The sequence below is a fragment of the Balaenoptera borealis genome, assembly GCF_965194805.1.
Source record: "Balaenoptera borealis genome assembly, chromosome: 4".
NCBI classification, from domain to species: Eukaryota; Metazoa; Chordata; class Mammalia; order Artiodactyla; family Balaenopteridae; genus Balaenoptera; species Balaenoptera borealis.
Window position 1 is genome coordinate 59,452,339 of NC_138861.1, and position 18,379 is coordinate 59,470,717.

The 18,379-nt window shown below is 43.6% G+C and overlaps 1 protein-coding gene and 3 long non-coding RNA genes across 4 annotated transcripts in view; 2 read left to right on the top strand and 2 right to left on the bottom strand.

Annotated features, from left to right (window-relative positions):
• LOC309627970 overlaps positions 1–18,379 on the bottom strand; it is a 749,424-nt gene that overhangs the window by 249,523 nt on the left and 481,522 nt on the right. The gene's annotated exons all lie outside the window — the stretch shown is intronic.
• LOC309627961 lies at positions 539–11,421 on the top strand. The gene is made up of 2 exons (XR_014244063.1): positions 539–6,306; positions 6,406–11,421. It is a non-coding gene; the product is annotated as an uncharacterized lncRNA (long non-coding RNA).
• Positions 9,714–18,379, bottom strand: part of PARM1 (prostate androgen-regulated mucin-like protein 1) — a 105,365-nt gene continuing 96,699 nt past the window's right edge. Inside the window, exon 4 of the mRNA XM_082390300.1 lies at positions 9,714–13,653. Within this exon, the coding sequence (XP_082246426.1) occupies positions 13,569–13,653 (85 nt within the window). The 3' untranslated portion in view covers positions 9,714–13,568. The remainder of the gene's footprint in view (positions 13,654–18,379) is intronic.
• LOC309627965 overlaps positions 13,662–18,379 on the top strand; it is a 37,987-nt gene continuing 33,269 nt past the window's right edge. The window contains exon 1 of the long non-coding RNA XR_014244069.1: positions 13,662–15,137. This is a non-coding gene — a long non-coding RNA (uncharacterized lncRNA). The remainder of the gene's footprint in view (positions 15,138–18,379) is intronic.

Sequence of the window (18,379 nt, forward strand, 5' to 3'; positions counted from 1 at the left end):
TGGTATTAGTCTTTCTCTTTCTGACTTCAATTAGTATTGATAATCTCTAGGTCCATCCATGTTGCTGCAAATGGCATTATTTCATTCTTTTTTATGGCTGAGTAGTACTCCATTGTATATATGTACCACATCTTCTTTATCCATTCATCTTTTGATGGACATTTAGGTTGTTTCCATGTCTTGGCTATTGTGAATAGTGCTGCTATGAACATAGGGGTGCATGTATCTCTTTGAATTGTAGTTTTGTACAGATATATGCTGAAGAGTGGTATTTTTTGGATCATATGGCAACTCTATTTTTAGTATTTTGAGGAACCTCCATATTGTTTTTCATAGTACTGTAGCTGTACCAATTTACATTCCCACCAACAGTGTAGGAAGACTCCTTTTCTCCACACCCTCTCCAGCATTTGTTATTTGTCGATTTTTTACCGGTGGCCATTCTGACTGGTGTGAGGTGGTACCTCATTGTAGTTTTGATTTGCATTTCTCTAATAATTAGTGATGAGCATATTTTCATATGCCTGTTGGTCATGGCCACTCTTATCCAGAGATAAGTGTCCGTGTCATCTCTGTAACCTAGCCACCTAGACCAGCAGAGGTGCTAGTTGAGGGCAGGGAGATTCTAGAATAGGTGGTGGAGGACAAGAAGAATGAGTGTCTCTCACTGCCTGTTGAATGGCAGGGACGGCAGTTTTTCTTATTAACCTTCCTCTTGTAAGATTCTCCTAGGAAAAGAAGCCAAACAGAATACTGGAAGATTTCCTTCCAGAATTTATTATATGAAGCAAGTGGATCCAAGGGGGGCAAGGAGTTGTCTACACAGGATGCCACGGTGTGCCACCCAGATCCCCCTCCAGCTTGTTTCATTCATTCCCCCAGCTGGTAAGAGTGTTGGTGTCAGGTAGCTCTCAGAGAGTTCCCTTTCTGGGACTTTCTATAGGATGGAGAGAGCTGCCTTGTACAAAGCTATGCAGAGGAGAACCTGTAATTAATACCCCAATTTGAGACAACCTTGGAGGATCACCTCAGCCCCAGAGCTTCCTGTGGGATTGACTGAGACCTTTGTTGCAATGGTATGGCAATTCCAATTCATCTTCTCCCCATCCCCAATCACTCCCCAGTAAGCCTCCTGCACACAAATCTCTATCTGGGAGTATGATTCTTGGATTTCTGACCTGTGACAGAAGGATTGTGCCAAATTATATCCCACTAGAAATACATGAAATGATAGTTTCATCACAGAATTTCTGGTATTGGATACCTTGGTTTTTAAAGTTGAGGATTTTTTTATTGTGGTTATCTAAATTTATGACACAATATGGTGCACTAGTTTTATTTCGAATTTTAAAAATTACTAGCAAGGTTGAAAATATTCTTACATGTTCATTTGTAAAATGTTTGTAGGCATGACTACTATTGGACCTGGTCTTTATATGTCATCTGGGTCAATGGTCATTTCTTTGTCACTTTCCTACTTCTTTCACATGGCATACAGCAGAAGATTTTGAGGTATGCTGGTCTTGTTTACCATCAAATAAGACACTACTTTGTCCTCAAACTTCGCAAATTCCTAGAAGGGCCAATTCATGAAATTGGGTTGGGAATATGCTCAATATAAATAAGTTATTTATTAAAGGGCTGTAAACATACCTCATGGCTTCTCTTTGTTTAAGCTTTTCAAGCTTGTGACTTCAACTCTTCCAAGGCTAGGCTATTTTCTCTGGATTCAGGGCTACATATTTTAGGGCTAAATGTGCAGACATGTCGCTCAGCATCTATGGCTCTGTATTGGGAACCCCTTCAGACTGACAAAAACTTCAGCTTTTATCTAACTTCATTAGGAAAGATCAAACAATCTTAGGATATTTAGAAGCCTTTTCAAAAGTCAGAAATACTTTAATAACCCTCCAAACCGTACTGACATTTAAAAACTTGATTATGCAAAGAACTTCGTCTCTGGGACATGGGATTACCGACTGCCAAAAATAATTCAGTTGAGACCTGGAATCTTTTTTCTAGCTCCAAGAGAAGCGCTGTTAGTAGGATTAGTTAACAGACCTGAAACCCCATTTTGAGCAAAGACATCATTTGTGATTAATGTAATATTTGGAAACAGATACCCCATAACTTAGGATGGCTTAACTTGAGAAGTTCAGATCTTTACAGGCTTATCATACATAACACTTTAACCATAATGAACAAACTTTGTATTTATGAATACCTAATAGCTGGAGCTGATGTGCTTTTCGAATAGACTTAAGTCAATGCAAATAATCAGTGACAACACAATGTGGTGTGTTGATTTGAAAGGTGAAGAAAACTTTTGATTATATGAATTCATGATTGGCTAAAGAGCATGCATGCTCTGAACTAAGCTGTAAATTCTTAGCTTATCAATAAGGCATTGGTTGTCACTTTAAAAAAATCTTATGAACAGAGCTTGGGAAACCATCAGGAAAAGGTGCTAAGTGGAGTAAAGGATGGGTTAGTCATTCAGACAGATATCTGGCTGGCAAATTTCAGATTTCAGGGGAAACTGAATGGGCTGATATAAAGACAGGGACGGCTTCTCTGGAGAAGTGAGCTGATGTCTTCAAAGATGAAGGGTACTGTTAAGATAGGTGCTTCATGCTTTTGAAAAAGGAGCAGGATGATCACGGTAAGAGAAGTCACCTTTGAAACTCCTCCCTTAGAATTGACCATTCACACTCATTCACTCATCAGTGGAAAATTTTTCCCCAAGAGAACCAAATATTGAACATTTCCAGGGTCCCTAGAGCAGTGAAAACTGCTGATTCTGATTACTAAGAAAATTACCAGGAAAAGACAACATCTTCAGTCCAATTTTCAGGAACCAAACAGCCTATGCCCACCCTCACCCTCAAGATATTTTAAAATATAGATTTATATTCTGTGTTTGTTTTTACATATTAAATATGTTTGTCAAAGTGTGTATCCAAAGCGAGGTTTTTTTCCCATGATTATTTTATATTTTAATTATATGGAATGGATTTTATGGAGTGAAAGTCCAGTTCAAGAGTCAACTCTGGGACTCTTCTAGCTGTCATCCAGAAACTTTATTGTAAATCATGTGTCAATAATATTTGCATTTCTAATTCCAGTTTGTCATACCTTCTGAGGCACGGAGAAAGGAAAAGAAGAAATGAGGGTTAACAGCCATTGAGCAGTGCTCAGTTTGCAGACAATATGCATAAAGGATCTTACTTAGTCTTTATAAGCACCATTGCCAAGTAAGTATTATCGTCTACGTTTTTTTAGGTGAGGAATCTGAGGCTCAGGGAGATTAAGCAGTGTGTCCAGGGTCATCAAAGTTAGTAATTGGCAGAACTGAGACCTAACTGCAGGTTTATTTTTGGAGGCTGCTTTTACCAATAATCTATCCTATAAGAAGATAAAGATATGGCATTACATTATTAATTTGAAAGTGACCTTTGTGACTTTTACTTCTTTTTATCCAAAATATGCCTAGCTCCGTGCTGGGTACACAGTAGAAGACCAACGGGGGTAGGTGAGGAAATGGATAAAGCATGCCATTTGGAACTGTAGCTCTCAGGCTTCAGAGCTAACACCCCAGCTCAATTCCTGGATTCACCACTAAACAAATACGTACCCTGTGGCAAGTCCGTTTATTCATATGGCAAAATGGGGATAATAATACTTATCTTTCAGGGTGGTTGTAAGGATTAATTGACTTGATGCTACTAAATTACTTAAAATAGTGTCTGGTACATAATCAGTTCTCAGTGAATATTAGTTTTTACTATGATTGATCAGATAGATTCTGTCAGATGGTAGGTATGTGAACTTGGATAAGCCTCAGTTTCCTCATCCGTAAAATACGGAAAAATAATTTATCTTGCATGGTTATTTTATTTAGCAAGCATAGCTTTTGTCTGCATTCTGCAGCTATTAATTCATTTAACTTTTATAGCAGCCTAAAGAGGCAGATACCCTTCTGATCCCCATTTCACAGATGAAGAAACTGAGGCACTGAGAGGGTAAATATTTTTTTCAAGGTAATACAACTGGTAATTAGTTGAATTGAGATTCAAACCCAGACACTCCAGCTCAGAGTTTGAGTTTGTAATGATGACTCAATGCTACAGATGCAATGAAATAATATTTGTAAAGCATCTGTCCAGTTCCTGACAGAAGCTTAGGTGTCAGCTCCTCTCCCATCTTCTCAATCAATACCTTTTGAAATTCTCATGGAATGCAAAATGATGCGAATTTATCAGCTGGCCTACTTGCTTTCCTAACATGTCCAAGCTTGTGTGATAGCAACATCTCTGTGCTCTTTGGGGGTACCTAGAAATACGTGAACATACTTCTCTCAGATTAGGCCCATCTTAGATCATCTTTTCTGTTAACGCGTTGGAGTACCAGGAAGAAAGACATCAACGTGCACTCACGCGTGTGCAGTGATATCCTGGAGAGCAGCTGTCAGCGATGACAGTTTGCAGCAGAACAGCTGGAGGGCAGAGCTGATGTTTCTAATGACTGAGAACAAGTAATGGAAGTAAGGCAGCCAAAGAGGTGGTGCCCGCAGCAGTGCACACGGCCCCACGCTACTGTTCAGAGTTCCCTGATGAGGAAGCCGTAAGAATTCCAGGCGGGACAATTCTGTGCCGCGCAGGACTGTCCTTAGAAAATCAACCTGGATTATTTCACACGTTGTCGAATTTGTAGCATCCTTCACTCTCAGATACGAAATGCCAGTAACTCCACTGTCATACCAACGACTGAAAATCAACACTAATCTCTGCTTCCACACATTGCTTCCCTGCCGTTAAGAGGTGGTGTATCACCTCTGTTGAGAACTGCTTCTGGTCAGGCCCATGGGGTTTACCTGGGATTATGAGTAAAAGGCTTCATTTTATATTGCCTTGCGGCTTACAGTCAGGGGGCAGCCTGGAAACCTTAGCATCAGCGCCCCCTGGGAGCTTATTACAAATGCAGAACGTATGCCCCACCCCCAAACTATGACTCAAAATCTGCATTTTAACAAGATCCCCTGTGATTTGCATGCACATTAAAGTTTGAGAAGTGTTATCATACTAAATAGAAGATGGGCTTTGGAGTAAGAAGGACGGGATTGAAATCGAGACTGCCTCTTACTAGCTCTGTGACCATGGGAGGGTCACTTAACCTTTCTGAGCCTCAGTTTCTCCATTCTGGAGGAGAAGAGGCCAACAGCCAGGTGACGCTGGGAACCCTTGAAAGGCAACGAAAGTCTTAAAACTGTGCCCCCATGAGGAGGGCTGCTCGGTGAGCTTGACTGCTTTTCAGAAATGGATGTTCAGGAGGAGACAGCACAACCGCTCAAATAGCCTCTGGGCCTCAGGACCTGAGATTTAGTCACCGTTGGGGGTTACTTATCCCGTATTTCACTGATCACTTATCAGCTCCAGAGCTTGTTTTTGTGGCTCAGCAAACCCATCTGCAGCCTGGAGTTTCCTCATCGGTGGGAGGTCGATCGGAGGGATGCGGAGGGTAGTGTGGCTGTTGGAACTTCCACGGTGAAAGTGAATCAATGAAAGGAAACCCTGCTCATCCCAGCAGGTCTTTTTATCATGCTCCAGCTTTCGGAAGACTGCATCCTTCTCCTCACAGGACCCCAAGCAGAGGCAGGGAGCTGGGAGCCATGGGTGGGTGGTTGGGGGCAGGGATGGCCATGGCTCTGCCTGCAGCAAGCAACATGCTGAGAGGGGTTTTGAACCCTTTGTCTATCTTCTCCCCCCACCTTTTTTTTTTCTATTTGTTGGGAGTGGATGAGTGGGCTGGAGGGCTAGTGGGAGGAGAGAGGGAAGGGCAATGAAAGTAGGGAGGGGTGAGGATTTGGTACATTATATGCAATGTGAGCTGTTCTCTCTCTCTCTTCCGTGTTCATTTAAAATTTAGGTCAAAATAAAAATGTATGCACTTTGTGGGTTCATAAAACTTCATTCACTGTATCTTTAAAGAAAACAGAAGTAACAGCAATGCATATAAAAGTAATGAGTTAATGATTAGAAGCAAGACAAAGCAATAGCATTATAAAAACAGTGTCCAGTTCAGTAGCTCCCTTTCTTTTCTCCAGTCCCCAGGTTGTACTCACATTTTGACAGAACATTTGCGTTGCCATGTAAAGAACCACGACCAGAGGAGATGGTGGCTGAGGATCAAAGGAGCCTGAGAGCGGGAGGAGAAAGCTACGGGCAGCAACGTGTCACGTGACTAGCTGAAGAAAGGAAGTTTTTCCTAACTATGCATATTCTCCTCCTTGCTTTGATAGGGATATAGGTATATATATATATATATATTAATCAGTTCCTTTTCTCTCCTTTCTCATGTCTCCTCTAGCCAATATAAAGCAGCTAACCCTATGATTTGGCATTTAAGTCACAGGAAAGCAAAGGAATATTGCATCTGAACCAGGAGTGAATGTTCTCGGAGATAAAGCGACAGATGGGAGGCGGTGTCTTTCTTTTTCAGGAGCAGGTGAGGGCATCCTCAGTTGTGTAAGGGACAGTTGTATCACATTAGGGATAACATGATGTTATGTCTTCTGGGGGAAGTTCTAATCTGGGGAAAGACGAATGGACTGTACCGTCTGTGTTCAGCTCAGCATCGTTACCACCCTGTACTCTGCAATACAGAGGAGGGGGCAGGAACCACGCTTCTTGCAATTCCCTTTCCTGAAAGGTTCTGGCTAGAACTCGTCCATAAGAGGGTCTCAGGTACAATATGGAAAAGGCAAGGCCATTCTCCAGACACTGTCGCCAGCGGGTGTGTGGGCAGCTGCGGCTCTCCCGTGAGCTCCTGAGAACCACCTGTCTCACTGCTGCAGCCTGAGACACTGCAGCCTCCTGGAGACCCAAAAATGTCAGCAGTTACCTGGCACGGCTTCCCTCACCTTTCCTCTTCTTGCTCTTGCAAAGCCTGTGTAAGACTCTCATTTCTATCTGAAATCCTTAACTTCATATTAAGATTTTAATATACATCCCAGAAATTCAAGGAAAAGTGTTTTTTGTTTTGTTTCCCCCCCGCCCCCCGATGAACCCTAGTGACAGGGCTGAATGTCCTGGCACAGGGGCTGAGCTGTGGGCATTTGTGTCTCACACCACCCGACAACATCTGGCTTCTGACTGACTGGAACTTTTCAACACTCTGCCCAGCAGTGTTTGTTGTGGTGGCTTCTGTCCAAGTGCCAAGGGAGACATGGTCAGTGGGAGAATAAGAGGGCGGTCTGGACCATCTCACCGTAGCTGCTGTGTGGTCTGGGGCCTGGGAAGGGGCTGGTCCCTGGAGTCCCCTGTTGTTGATTACAGTGGTTGTCATGTGGGTGACCTTGGCTGGCAGTGCCAGAATCTACACAGAGGCAGCTTAGAGTCTGGTCAGCCAGGTGCCCTAAGAGTGGGCCCCTGGCTACTCTAGAAACCTTCCTGTAGGTAGGGATCTGGCTTTCTGCAGTGGGTACCCAGCCTTGGCCTCAGGTTGTCCCATTGGGTTCACTGGGATGGCTGGCCCAGTGTATGTACCAGGAACCTCTGGCACAGAGTGAGGGCTCTGTGGAAGTGGTCAAGAGAATGGACTCTGGAGGTCCACTGGTGACATCTGAATTCTGCCCCACCACTTACCAGCTGGGGCAAGCTTCTAAACCTTTTGGCCCTTAGTCTTCTCATCTGTACCGATGGGGATATTAACAATATCTCCCTCACAGGGATGTTAATCCATGTAAAATGCTCAGAATAGTATCTTTGACACAGTTAGTCTATGTGAGAATAAGCATTATTATGACGACACCAAGGAAAGACAAGTTAGTGCAACGATGGAGCCTTCGGACAAGAGGGGGCAGTGACACCAAAGGCAGCGTCCCTAGTCCAGGCTGCTGTAGACTCACATCCGACTCCTGGGGAGAACAGGGAGGCTGCAAGGGGACAATAAGAGAGAGGTTTTCTCTAAACTGCTGGGTGACAGCGGGGGCCTGTGCTCTTGCAGAAGTCATGGGAGGGGAGGCAGTCTCCCCCTTGGCGGAGAACACAGCCCAGCAGGGCAGCAGGAGTCATCAGAAAGGTGACAGTGCCTGGCAGGGGTATGTGCGCAGGCGCTGACTGCGCTTGCTCTGGGCTGCGTACCGGGCACCCTCGAGATGGCCCAAAATAGCTGAGGGGGACTTCGCAAGGGATCTGAGAGTCTTAAGACCTGGGTTATATTTACATCAGATTCCAGTCCTGTGGGTGGAAATGGCTCTGCTGACAGACAGACCTGGTTAGAATCCCACCTCTGCCACTTACTAAACTGTAAATGCTTGGATAGCAGGGGGCGTCGCATTCGCTATGGAGCACACAGAAGGATTCAGTCCATGAGTGAATAAATTTAATATCCTGGAACCTCAGTTTCCCCATCTGTAAGATGGTGAGAGTGTAATGACCCCTAAAGCTGATGCAAGGGTTACATTAGACAATTGCCCACAGGCACCTAAAATTCCTAGTGAATATACATTGCTTCTTTTTTTTTTATAGTAAATGTTTAGTGTCTTGCTTAAATAGAAACACAATACATTTGTTGACTGGAACGGATTAATGCTATTTTAGTGAAGAAAATGTAGTCCATTCTACACTTGCCAAAGACTACGTCCTTTAAGAGAAGAGGTCATACCTCTTAGAGGTGTTTTCCCAATTTGATCACTGTTTTTCAGTGTCATTCATGACTCAGTCCTTTCTGACAAAAATCAAAATATAGCTACTAGCTATTGGTGCATACTATTGAATATTAGGAGAGTAAAAGATTGAAGATAGGTCATTCAGTGATTGAAACAGATTATGACCTGACTTGGAAAAGCTATGATACAGGGAAAAAATTGATCTGGAACCAATAATTCATAATATGTAAACACTATACATTATTATTAGGCTTTTTCTTTCTATACACACTTAATGTGCTTTCCAACCAATCCTGTTCAGGCAAGCTTGGAATAGTGGAGTTGTTACTTGCTTTCGTGCCCATGGCAGGTCTTCGAGAAATGACTGAATGATCAATGGGGAAGGGTCTGTTTCACGTCTGGTTCTCTTTGTTCATCTTGAGTCCTCCCCAGCAATCCTCCATGCTGTGCCACTGGAAGCCAGGTACCTAAACATATTAAATCTGACCTCTATTTTAAATCCATCATCAAATCAACTTGCTCTAGTTTGCAGGTGGATCCACTGCTCTCCTATGTTGCAAGATACATGGGCTTTGTTATTGCTGCCTTCTTCAGAATCAGAATAGTCTTTGGTTGGCTTCTGGGGGTGGAAATTATATTCTGGATGATTGAAATTGCTTGCTATTTAACTGTCAGATGGATGGGTATGCCGAATTTTTTTGAAGGAGAACAAAGCAAGTATCAAATGTACTGCTACTGCCTTAATATGACTTATCATGGATCACTACCTGTTTATTGAATCAAAGTGTTTATTTTTATAACTATTTTATAAGGCATGGTATATGGTTAAGAGTAAAATCATTGCTTGGAAAGTTTCTTCATTTCTGACATCCTTCAATTCTGTTTCAAGATCAGAGAGAACTTCCCACTCTGCAGAAAGTATTATTTATTGACGTGGGATAAATTTTCTCTAAGAACAAGCCAGGACTACTTAATCTGAGCAGTACTGAGCATAGGAACCGAATGGCTTGAATAACAAAACATATCAAAATGTGAATCAACACTGTCAGATGCAAGCTTTTAAGAACTTTAATTGATATAATTATCATTAGTATGCAATACGTCTTACAACAAATGTAGATACAATGAGATCAAATATCAAAGAAGTTGCAAGTTTTTCCATCTTGAAATGATGTCGGCTAACTCACCCCAAAAAAGCAATCTGGCATTGGTCTCTTGGTTAGCACTATTACCAATATCAACCAGCACTTTAAAATCAAAGTTGAAATGGTACATTCATTTGCCAAAAAGAGATAAAAGGCAAAGAAGGTGAATCAACGTGCAAATTAGCATCTGGCCCAGCTGCAAAATTCATTTCCCAGATGCGAGGGATTGAACCATGCACCCTTGCAAGCAAGATAAAGGGCAAACAGATGACAGTAAACCAAAATCAACTCCACAAAGAACTCAGAAGACTTTGGGATGGTAAAGGCCAGGTCTACTGCTGTCAGCGCTCAGGTATCCATATGTGTTACCCTAACTCAATAGCCTGTGAGACCTACGTCCTGGGCCATCCTTTCATTCAGGGATGGAAACCATCCTTCATGGTCCCAGGAGTCAGGCAGCGGCATTGGGGGTTAGCTTGGAGTTGTAACAGCTGTCTGTATGTAGTTACTATACAGCTGTCATTTCATAGCTTTAAGTAAAAACAACACATCAGTCAAACAAGAAACTGAGATCATTTATACATTTATGTAATACTTAAAATGTCTATAAATATTTTTCTCCAGAAATTGAAAACACTGTAGACATGATTTCATTAATCCTCACAACACATTTGTGAGGTAGCATGGGGTGAGGTCCATAGGACAGCATCACGCCCAACTAAGAAATGAAGACACAGACGTCCAGGGAGGGCAGGAGACTTCATTGGGGCCACGGTAAAAGAAAACACACTTGAACCCCACTCTGTCATCATTTGCAATCTGTGACCTAGAAGAGGCTGCTGGCCTCTCTCCTGCTCTGACATTCTCTCTAATGCATTATGACTAGTCCGGTCCCTGGATAGTATATGGTTGTTTTAGATCCACCGGAGCCATTTCCCTTAAGTAGGCCTGAACAGACTTGCTCCCTGAGGTAAAGGACGTCAGTTATTGGCATATATTTCAGGGGTGCGTGTGTGTGTGTGAGTGTGAGTGTGTTAAGCAATATTTGTTGAATGCAGTTGTTAACATTTTTGGCCAACTCAAAAACAGAAAAATGCGCTTGGCAAAATAAGGTTCAACCCATCGGTATTTTACACTAACATAACAAGGAGTGTTAGAGTGTTTATGGGAAGCTGTCACCTTGCTGAATGCATCTGCTGTAGGTCCAGATCCCTCTCTTTACCCTAAGGATCTGGAAGTTAATAAGAGCAACCAACTCATCAAGTGTTCTTGCCCAACAGCAGCCTTGGTAGGGAAAGATGCTAGCTGAGTCAGGATTCCCTGGGAAGAGGCTGGTCCCTCTCACCCAGTATTTATGACTGAAGCAACATCCAGAAGACCACCTCTCCAAAGGTGCTTCATGGACGTTTTGTCAACACATTTGTGGCCGAGGGAGGAAAAAAAATATATAGAATGTCCTGTCGTTATTGAATTGTCCTTTGCTGAACCGAAAGCCTATTAAAGGGGGTGAGGGTAGGAAAGAGGGATAATTATTCAGGGCAAGCATGGTCAGAAGGGGTACCCTTGGTCATTCCTGGCCATTTTTCTGAGAGTGTCCATTTTTTTTTTTTTTTTTTTTTAATAATCAGAGATATGAGAATTCCTAGAAGCCTACTTCTTATTCCCCACTCCTGTTGTAAAATACCTCTGGGGGTTGCTCATTCTCCTTTGGTACCTCAGGAGTTTAGGAATAATTTCTTTCAGAGCGGGGGATTGGCAGGTCATGGAAAGTGTCACGGGTCCTAATGTCTCTGCCGCCAGAGAAGTTTAGCCCAGCACGGCAGCGGCCGTTTTCATGTCAGTACTTTTGCTGGGCCACAGTGAGTGACAGGAGGAGTTGAGGGTCAAGTTTCTGGAAACTAAACAGAGTCATGGCAGCAGGTCCAAGTTTAGAAATAAAATATGATGCAGTTTCAAGTTCTTTATGATAGCATAGGACACTATGACACGTTCTGAAACAGAACCCAATGTATATTTTCTACTCTATGAAATCAGGGCATAAAATGCCGGCTGCTAATACACAGGTGTTTCAGGAGGGCAGGGCTAGAGCCATGAAATAAAGCTATCTAGAAAACACACAGAAATAAAAAGGCAACCATGCATAGCAAAAACAACCCATCCGCCAGCAAACTAAATACTTTTAAGATAAAAATTGAACGCATCATTTCACTTAGGTAAAAGTAAAAACTATCACTAACCTGGGGCGTCTTGTTTTGTCGCAAGGAGTATCACAATAAATTAGGGTTTCTCACACTCGGCACTATTGACCTTTGGGGCCAGATAACTCTTAGTTGGGGTAGGCTATTCTGTACATCGTGGGATGTTTAGTGCCTCCATGGCCTCTACCCAGTGGTAGCACCCCCAGAATGTGACACTCAGAAAATATCACCAGGCATTTTCAAACGTTCCCTGGATGGGGGAGGGGAAGCAAAATGACCAGCTGCGGAGAAGCGCCGCTGGAAATGCATTCCCACAAAGGTGATCAGCTCGTTCTCAGAATTCGTGATGCAGCATTTTAAAACTATGTACCCAGGGGTGTCCATTGATCAAACAGCAGAATTGGTAAGGTAAATGTTTGGGGAAAATAAACGGATTCATCACCGTGTCTGTACGGAAAAGCCTCGCTGAGCAACTGCAGACAAACTAGTGCCTTTCAAAAATTAACAGCAACAAGAACAATAACAAGAAAAAGAGGTTTACGGCCTTTATCCAACAGACAGTAAGGCAGTGAACCAGTTGCTTTGCGGGTAGAAAGCAAGGAGTCTACAGGCCCCTCCAGGCAGTGGATGTCTCTGACAGTTACAGAGGGCTGATCTTACCTTCCCTAATGAGGTACGCGGTGTATGTTACACGCCCCTTCCCTCCCACCCTCCTCCACGCCCCCATTGCACACTCACTTCGCACGCCTCTCCCTTTCTTTTCTACAGCTAAACTCATCTCACAGTCTGCTCCTGCGGAACCGCTGAAAGCTTGTGGGCTGGGGTCCCAGCTGCGGTGGACTAGAAAGGGCATCCTCAGCAGAGACAGGTGTCCTGGAGGAGAGGCAAGGCAGCAGACAGGCTGAGATCTGACAGCAGCCTGCTACGCTGCCCCTCGGCCAGCTGGCCTCCCCCAGGGCACCTTCTAGGTTCCTCTTTCCTTAATTAGGCAGCTAAGAAACTGGCATCCAGCTAGCAGAGCCGAGCAGGTGTCCTGTCAGACACGACCAGATAAACTGAGATTAGAAAGGAATCTGAGAAACCCCTGCTTCCTTACCTGCAGGGCGAACTCCTCCCGCCACTCATTGCCTTTCCCCTCATTGAGACCTAATGTAATCTCCTAAAGAAAAGTTTAAGAAATACCGCACACTGAAAGTTCCCCTAAAAGTAACCCTTGACGACACAACTTGATCCCTCTTCCTGTTTCTTCTCGCGGTGGGACCTGCGCTGGGTACAGACACCTCCACCGTGGCGTCCGGCCTGGACGGCTTAGGGTTGGCCCATGTCAGACTCCACTCACTTTTAAATAATCTTCTTTCTTTTTTTTTTTTTTTTTTTTGGTACCAGAAAGGGGAAGTTGTAGCAGCCAGAGGAGAGGGAGGAAAACAAAACAACCAAACCAACAAAACAGGGCTTAGGATTGTCGCTCAATGCGCATCAGGTACTTGTTATTAATTCTACTGGATAAGCACTGATAAATAAAGACAGTTATTCCTCATCCCAGGCCACCTTCCTTTGTTAGGAGTCGTCGTACAGAGGATTGTTGTAGTTTCCCCAGGACCCGTAGTCGTGGTCATCCAAGAGCCTTCCGTAGGAGGAATGCCTGGTGGGAAGGAGAAGAGGGGGTGGTTATTTGGAGAAGTTGCCCATCTGCGGACAGCCCCGTGCCCTGGGGCCTGAACCGGGGAGACAAGACACAATTCTTCACTAGGACAGCCCCTCCGCAGCAGACGCACCAAGCCGGGAGACCCCAGTCCGCAAACACCTTGTAAGTTATGACTGATCCACTGGGAGCCCAACTGTCGCCTTCTGTTGAGATCAGCTGGGACCTTGTCTCTCTCCTTGACCTCTAGTGCTGGAGGAGGAAGAGGCCCCTTTTCCACGGCTATTTAATAAGAAGTAATGGGAAAGGGAAGGTTGCATTCCTGGCATTTTGGCTTAGGTCCTGGACTTCATTTTCCCTGAAACGATAACGACACAACCAGAACCGCTGTTGCTCTGACCACCCCTCCTGACCTTTATATAATGTTTTATAATCTACAAAGTTCCGTGTTCACTTGATCCTCAGAACAAAACCATGGGCCAGGTATTGTTCATCCTTATTTCTCCGACGAGGAAAATGGGGCTCAGAGATGTTAACTGACATGCCCAAAGTCACCCAGCTGAGCTATGAGTCGAACCCTCACCTCCGGGATCTGAACCCAGCTCTCTGAGCTCAGCTCCCTGGAGCCTGTTTAGCACCTTAGCTCAAGGGCAATATGGGTTGATCCGGCTTTGCTGGGTCATTCTGGCAACCTGTTCCACAATTAATATTATTTCGAAAAGAAACTGAAATCAGATGCTTATCACTCTTCCGTTTGAAGCCTTTACGTGGCCCGTCATCCCACACAGAGTCGAAGCCAAAGTCACTACGATGGTTTGCAAAGCCCTGCAGGGTCTGGCTCCTGTTAACTTTTCTGAGCAAATCAGCTACTATGCCAGTGCCTTTTGCTCGGTTCCAACCGCACTGGCCTCTTTGCTCCTTCCTCTCATGCCTGACACGCTCTTGCCTCAGGGTCTTTGCACTTACTGTTCCCTCAGCTTGGAGCAACTGTCCTCCGGATCTCCACATAGCTCATTCCCGCGTTTCCTTACATCTGCCCAAATGTCACCTTCTCAGGGAGGCCTTCCTTAGGAGCTCTATTTAAACTTGCAACTCCCCGCCCCAAGCACTCCCTGCTTAGTTTTTCTCATAGTACTCATTGCCTTCTAACATGCGATACAATTTACGTATTTATTTTGTGACTGCCTCTCTCCTCGAATTAGACTATACGTATGGATTATTTGCCTGTTTTGTTTGTTCTTGCCTCTATCTCCAGCACCTGGAGGAGTAAGTCCTCGATAAATGTTTGTGGCAGAAACAGTGATAGGAAAAAATACATCCTGACTATCCAATCTGTTCACAAGGTGGGAGCTTCCTGGAAAGGATTATGGCATTTTAAGAATAAAACCAATGACAGGATTTGGAGAACACCACAAAATGAGCATCTGGTGCCTCTGAGGTTCAGGCTAGCTTGTGAATGTTGACACCTCGCCACTGGAAATCAGGTAGGCTATCTATAGTACAGACGAACATACCCGCTCCCCCTAACTTTTTTCTCAGCTAGATATGAAAATTAAAATGAAAATACACCCCGAGAGGCACAGAAAGCATTTGCTATATAGGTCTATCTGTTGCTAAAATAAGCGCTGTCACTCTTCTAAGCTTATTTACATCTGTCAGGTAGTTGAAAAGAGATGCTTGATGTGCTGGCTTCAGACTCTTAGCTTTCAAAATTCTGATTTCTGTCCCGAAGGCTGGCTCAGTTGACCCAGTCTATACACCTGGAAACTTCCACAATATAGTTTGTTTTCCCTGAAGACCCACACTCATTTCTGTGGGTGTAAGAAGGAAAGAGGTCACAAATAACACACCACTGATCTACTGATCAGCAGGAATAGGGGAGGGCAGTGCTGGTAAATGAGGTCTCATCCATCCATCGCCAACACTTCCCCCACACCTAAAACCTCCAATTCCAATCAAATTCTTTAATAGGAGGGTTGAGAAATGGAAGTTATAGACTAAACAAGTAGAAACCTAGGGATTACAAGACTGCAGCTGGGCCTAAGTTTCAGCATGACTTACTGTGACAAGTCTGGCCAAAAGGGACCCAATAAGCACCTTCTTTTATTGATAGGATACTCTGCCTCACCTTTGTATGCTTTCTCACAGCATTTTTATATCTATCATATAATTTGATTCTCATAAAATGTCAGTTGAGCCTACAGATATATGTCCTTGAATATATTTTTAACTCCCTGTTTCTTCATCTATAAAATGGAGAAACTTAAAAAAAATTGCGTTGGGATTGGTGGGTGGATTAAATGAGGTAATGCATATAAAAGACCTGGCACGTAGTAAATGCACAATAAGTGTTGCCCAATATTGCTTTTTAATTTTTATTATAATGAAACTTACACAAGTGCATGGCAGATCTGCAAATAAAAAAGGATACTGAGTGAAAAGTGCGCCTCCCTCACTTTCTCCAGGAACTCCTGAAACTACGCCCCAGGCATAGTTATAAAACCAGCTTCTTATATTATAACCTAAAAGAAATTATTATCATGCTAGAGTGGGGTTAGAGGATTAATAATCTTCTGGGCATCAGGTCTTACTGCTTGTGGTTAATGTAGGCAAGACTATTTGATCAGAGCTATACCTGAATCTGCTGTATTATAAGAGATGTCTACTACCCACACACTAGTAAAATAAAGGAAGAAGATGGAGCTTTCATTTTTCTTTGTCTTCTCATTTGAATGAACTGTGAGTTGAGCAAAATACTGATAAATGAGGGAAGCAAAGCAAGAAATAGAGATAAACCATGTTTGGGAGTGTACTGAACCCATAGGGCATGTTTTAATGTAATAATGAGCCTAAACAAGAAGAATTGGGTGTGCTGGGATTCAAGCCAGGTTTGGATAAATCCTGTAATACTGTGGAAAGAGGAAGACAAACACATCTTGTGTGTGAGTGTGTGTGTGTGAGATAAGAAGAGAATCCTTAATGATCACTTTAAACTATCTTTCTTGGTCAGAACCTCTTAAATCATGGCATGTTTTAGATGGAAATGGGGGAATTTTTCAGATTGGCATTTGTCAGGTCTAAAGTGGTGAAAAAACTCCCACTCTCGGGGCTTCCCTGGTGGCACAGTGGTTAAGAATCTTCCTGCCAATGCAAGGGACACAGGTTCGAGCCCTGGCCCGGGAAGATCCCACATGCCGCAGAGCAACTAAGCCCATGTGCCACAACTACTGAGCCTGAGCTCTAGAGCCCGCAAGCCACAACTACTGAGCCCACGTGTCACAACTACTGAGCCCACATGCCACAACTACCGAAGCCTACGCACCTAGAGCCCGTGCTCCGCAACAAAGAGTAGCCCCCGCTCACCGCAACTAGAGAAAAGCCCGCACACAGCAACGAAGATCCAACCCAAACAAAAATAAATAAATAAATAAATAAAACAAAAAAACCCTCCCACTCTCAAGATTAAGAAGGTGGGGCTCGGCCCAAGGGATCTGGAAGACTGTCATGTGACGTACTGGGAGAGGTGGTACTAAAACTAAGGCCTGCTGGCTCTGGTCTGCAAGGCTGCTGCATCTAATTGCAATCTGAAGAGCACTCTGTATGAATGACATCCTCGTCATGTCAAGGCAGTTTCATTTACTCCATTTCTTCATAAAGACCGGCACCCAGCCAGCCAGCATAGCTAAGTTTTCCATTTGCTGTGCGTTGGCTTCCTTAGACAGTAAACCTTCCGGGGGCAGACTACGTCTTACTTTGCTTCTAAATTTCTGAATGTCTGATATGTTACTCTTAATGCAATGGTACTTTTTTTATAAATACTTGATGATAACTGCTTACATCCAGTGGCAGATAAACAGTACACGGAGTAAATACACAGAGTTTGCTTTGTCAATACCAGCGGGGATTAGTATGGCCTGTGGCAATTCATTGTGCAATATAACCATGGCAAAGTGAAAATACCTTATTAAAGAACAGAAAGGGCCAAAGCCACCATTTTAACCTTAAAGATAGGAAGAGGAAAGAGAACTACAACTACGTTTCTCCCGTGTGATGACACGGCTTTGAAGCACTCAGTATAGGCTCAGTCCTTGTAAATCAATGACACTGTGCTTCTTGTCACTATTGTTCTACTGCGTCGGATGATTTAGTTAGCTAAAAGCAGAACCTGAGGGGACAAAATAGGGAATGACTTCTGTGAAGCCCTTGCCTCATTGCTTCCTTCTCCAGTGGTTTTGCTCTAACAAAGCAACACTCCCCACTCCCCGCAGTCACAATTGGTGATGCTTTGTTGGTGACAACTGGTAAACGTGGTGGTGACATTTGTGGTTTGAGGCCTTCTCCACAACTGTGAAAAGGTACCTATTTTAAGATAGCTATAGCATCGATACTTAATGGAACTCAATGCTCTTTGAAAATGAATGAGGTGTTTAACTTTTTTCTATGTTGAGACAAACATATTTCAGAAAACACCTTCTCCTTTATAAGGGTCAACCCCAGTTCTCCAGCAGGTCTCCAACTTTGTTTATTACTACTCTTTCCAAAGTCCTCTCATCTCTAGTAAAGTGAGTCTTGCCATTCAATCACTGGTGCTTATGATGTGCTAAGAAGGAGAGTTATAAAGATGAATAAGGTATGGCTTAGTGCTGGGAAAACACAACTGAACTTGCAGCTCCTTGGTCATTAGCCATTAGGCCTTAGACTCTTAATCATCTATTAGCAAAGCTAG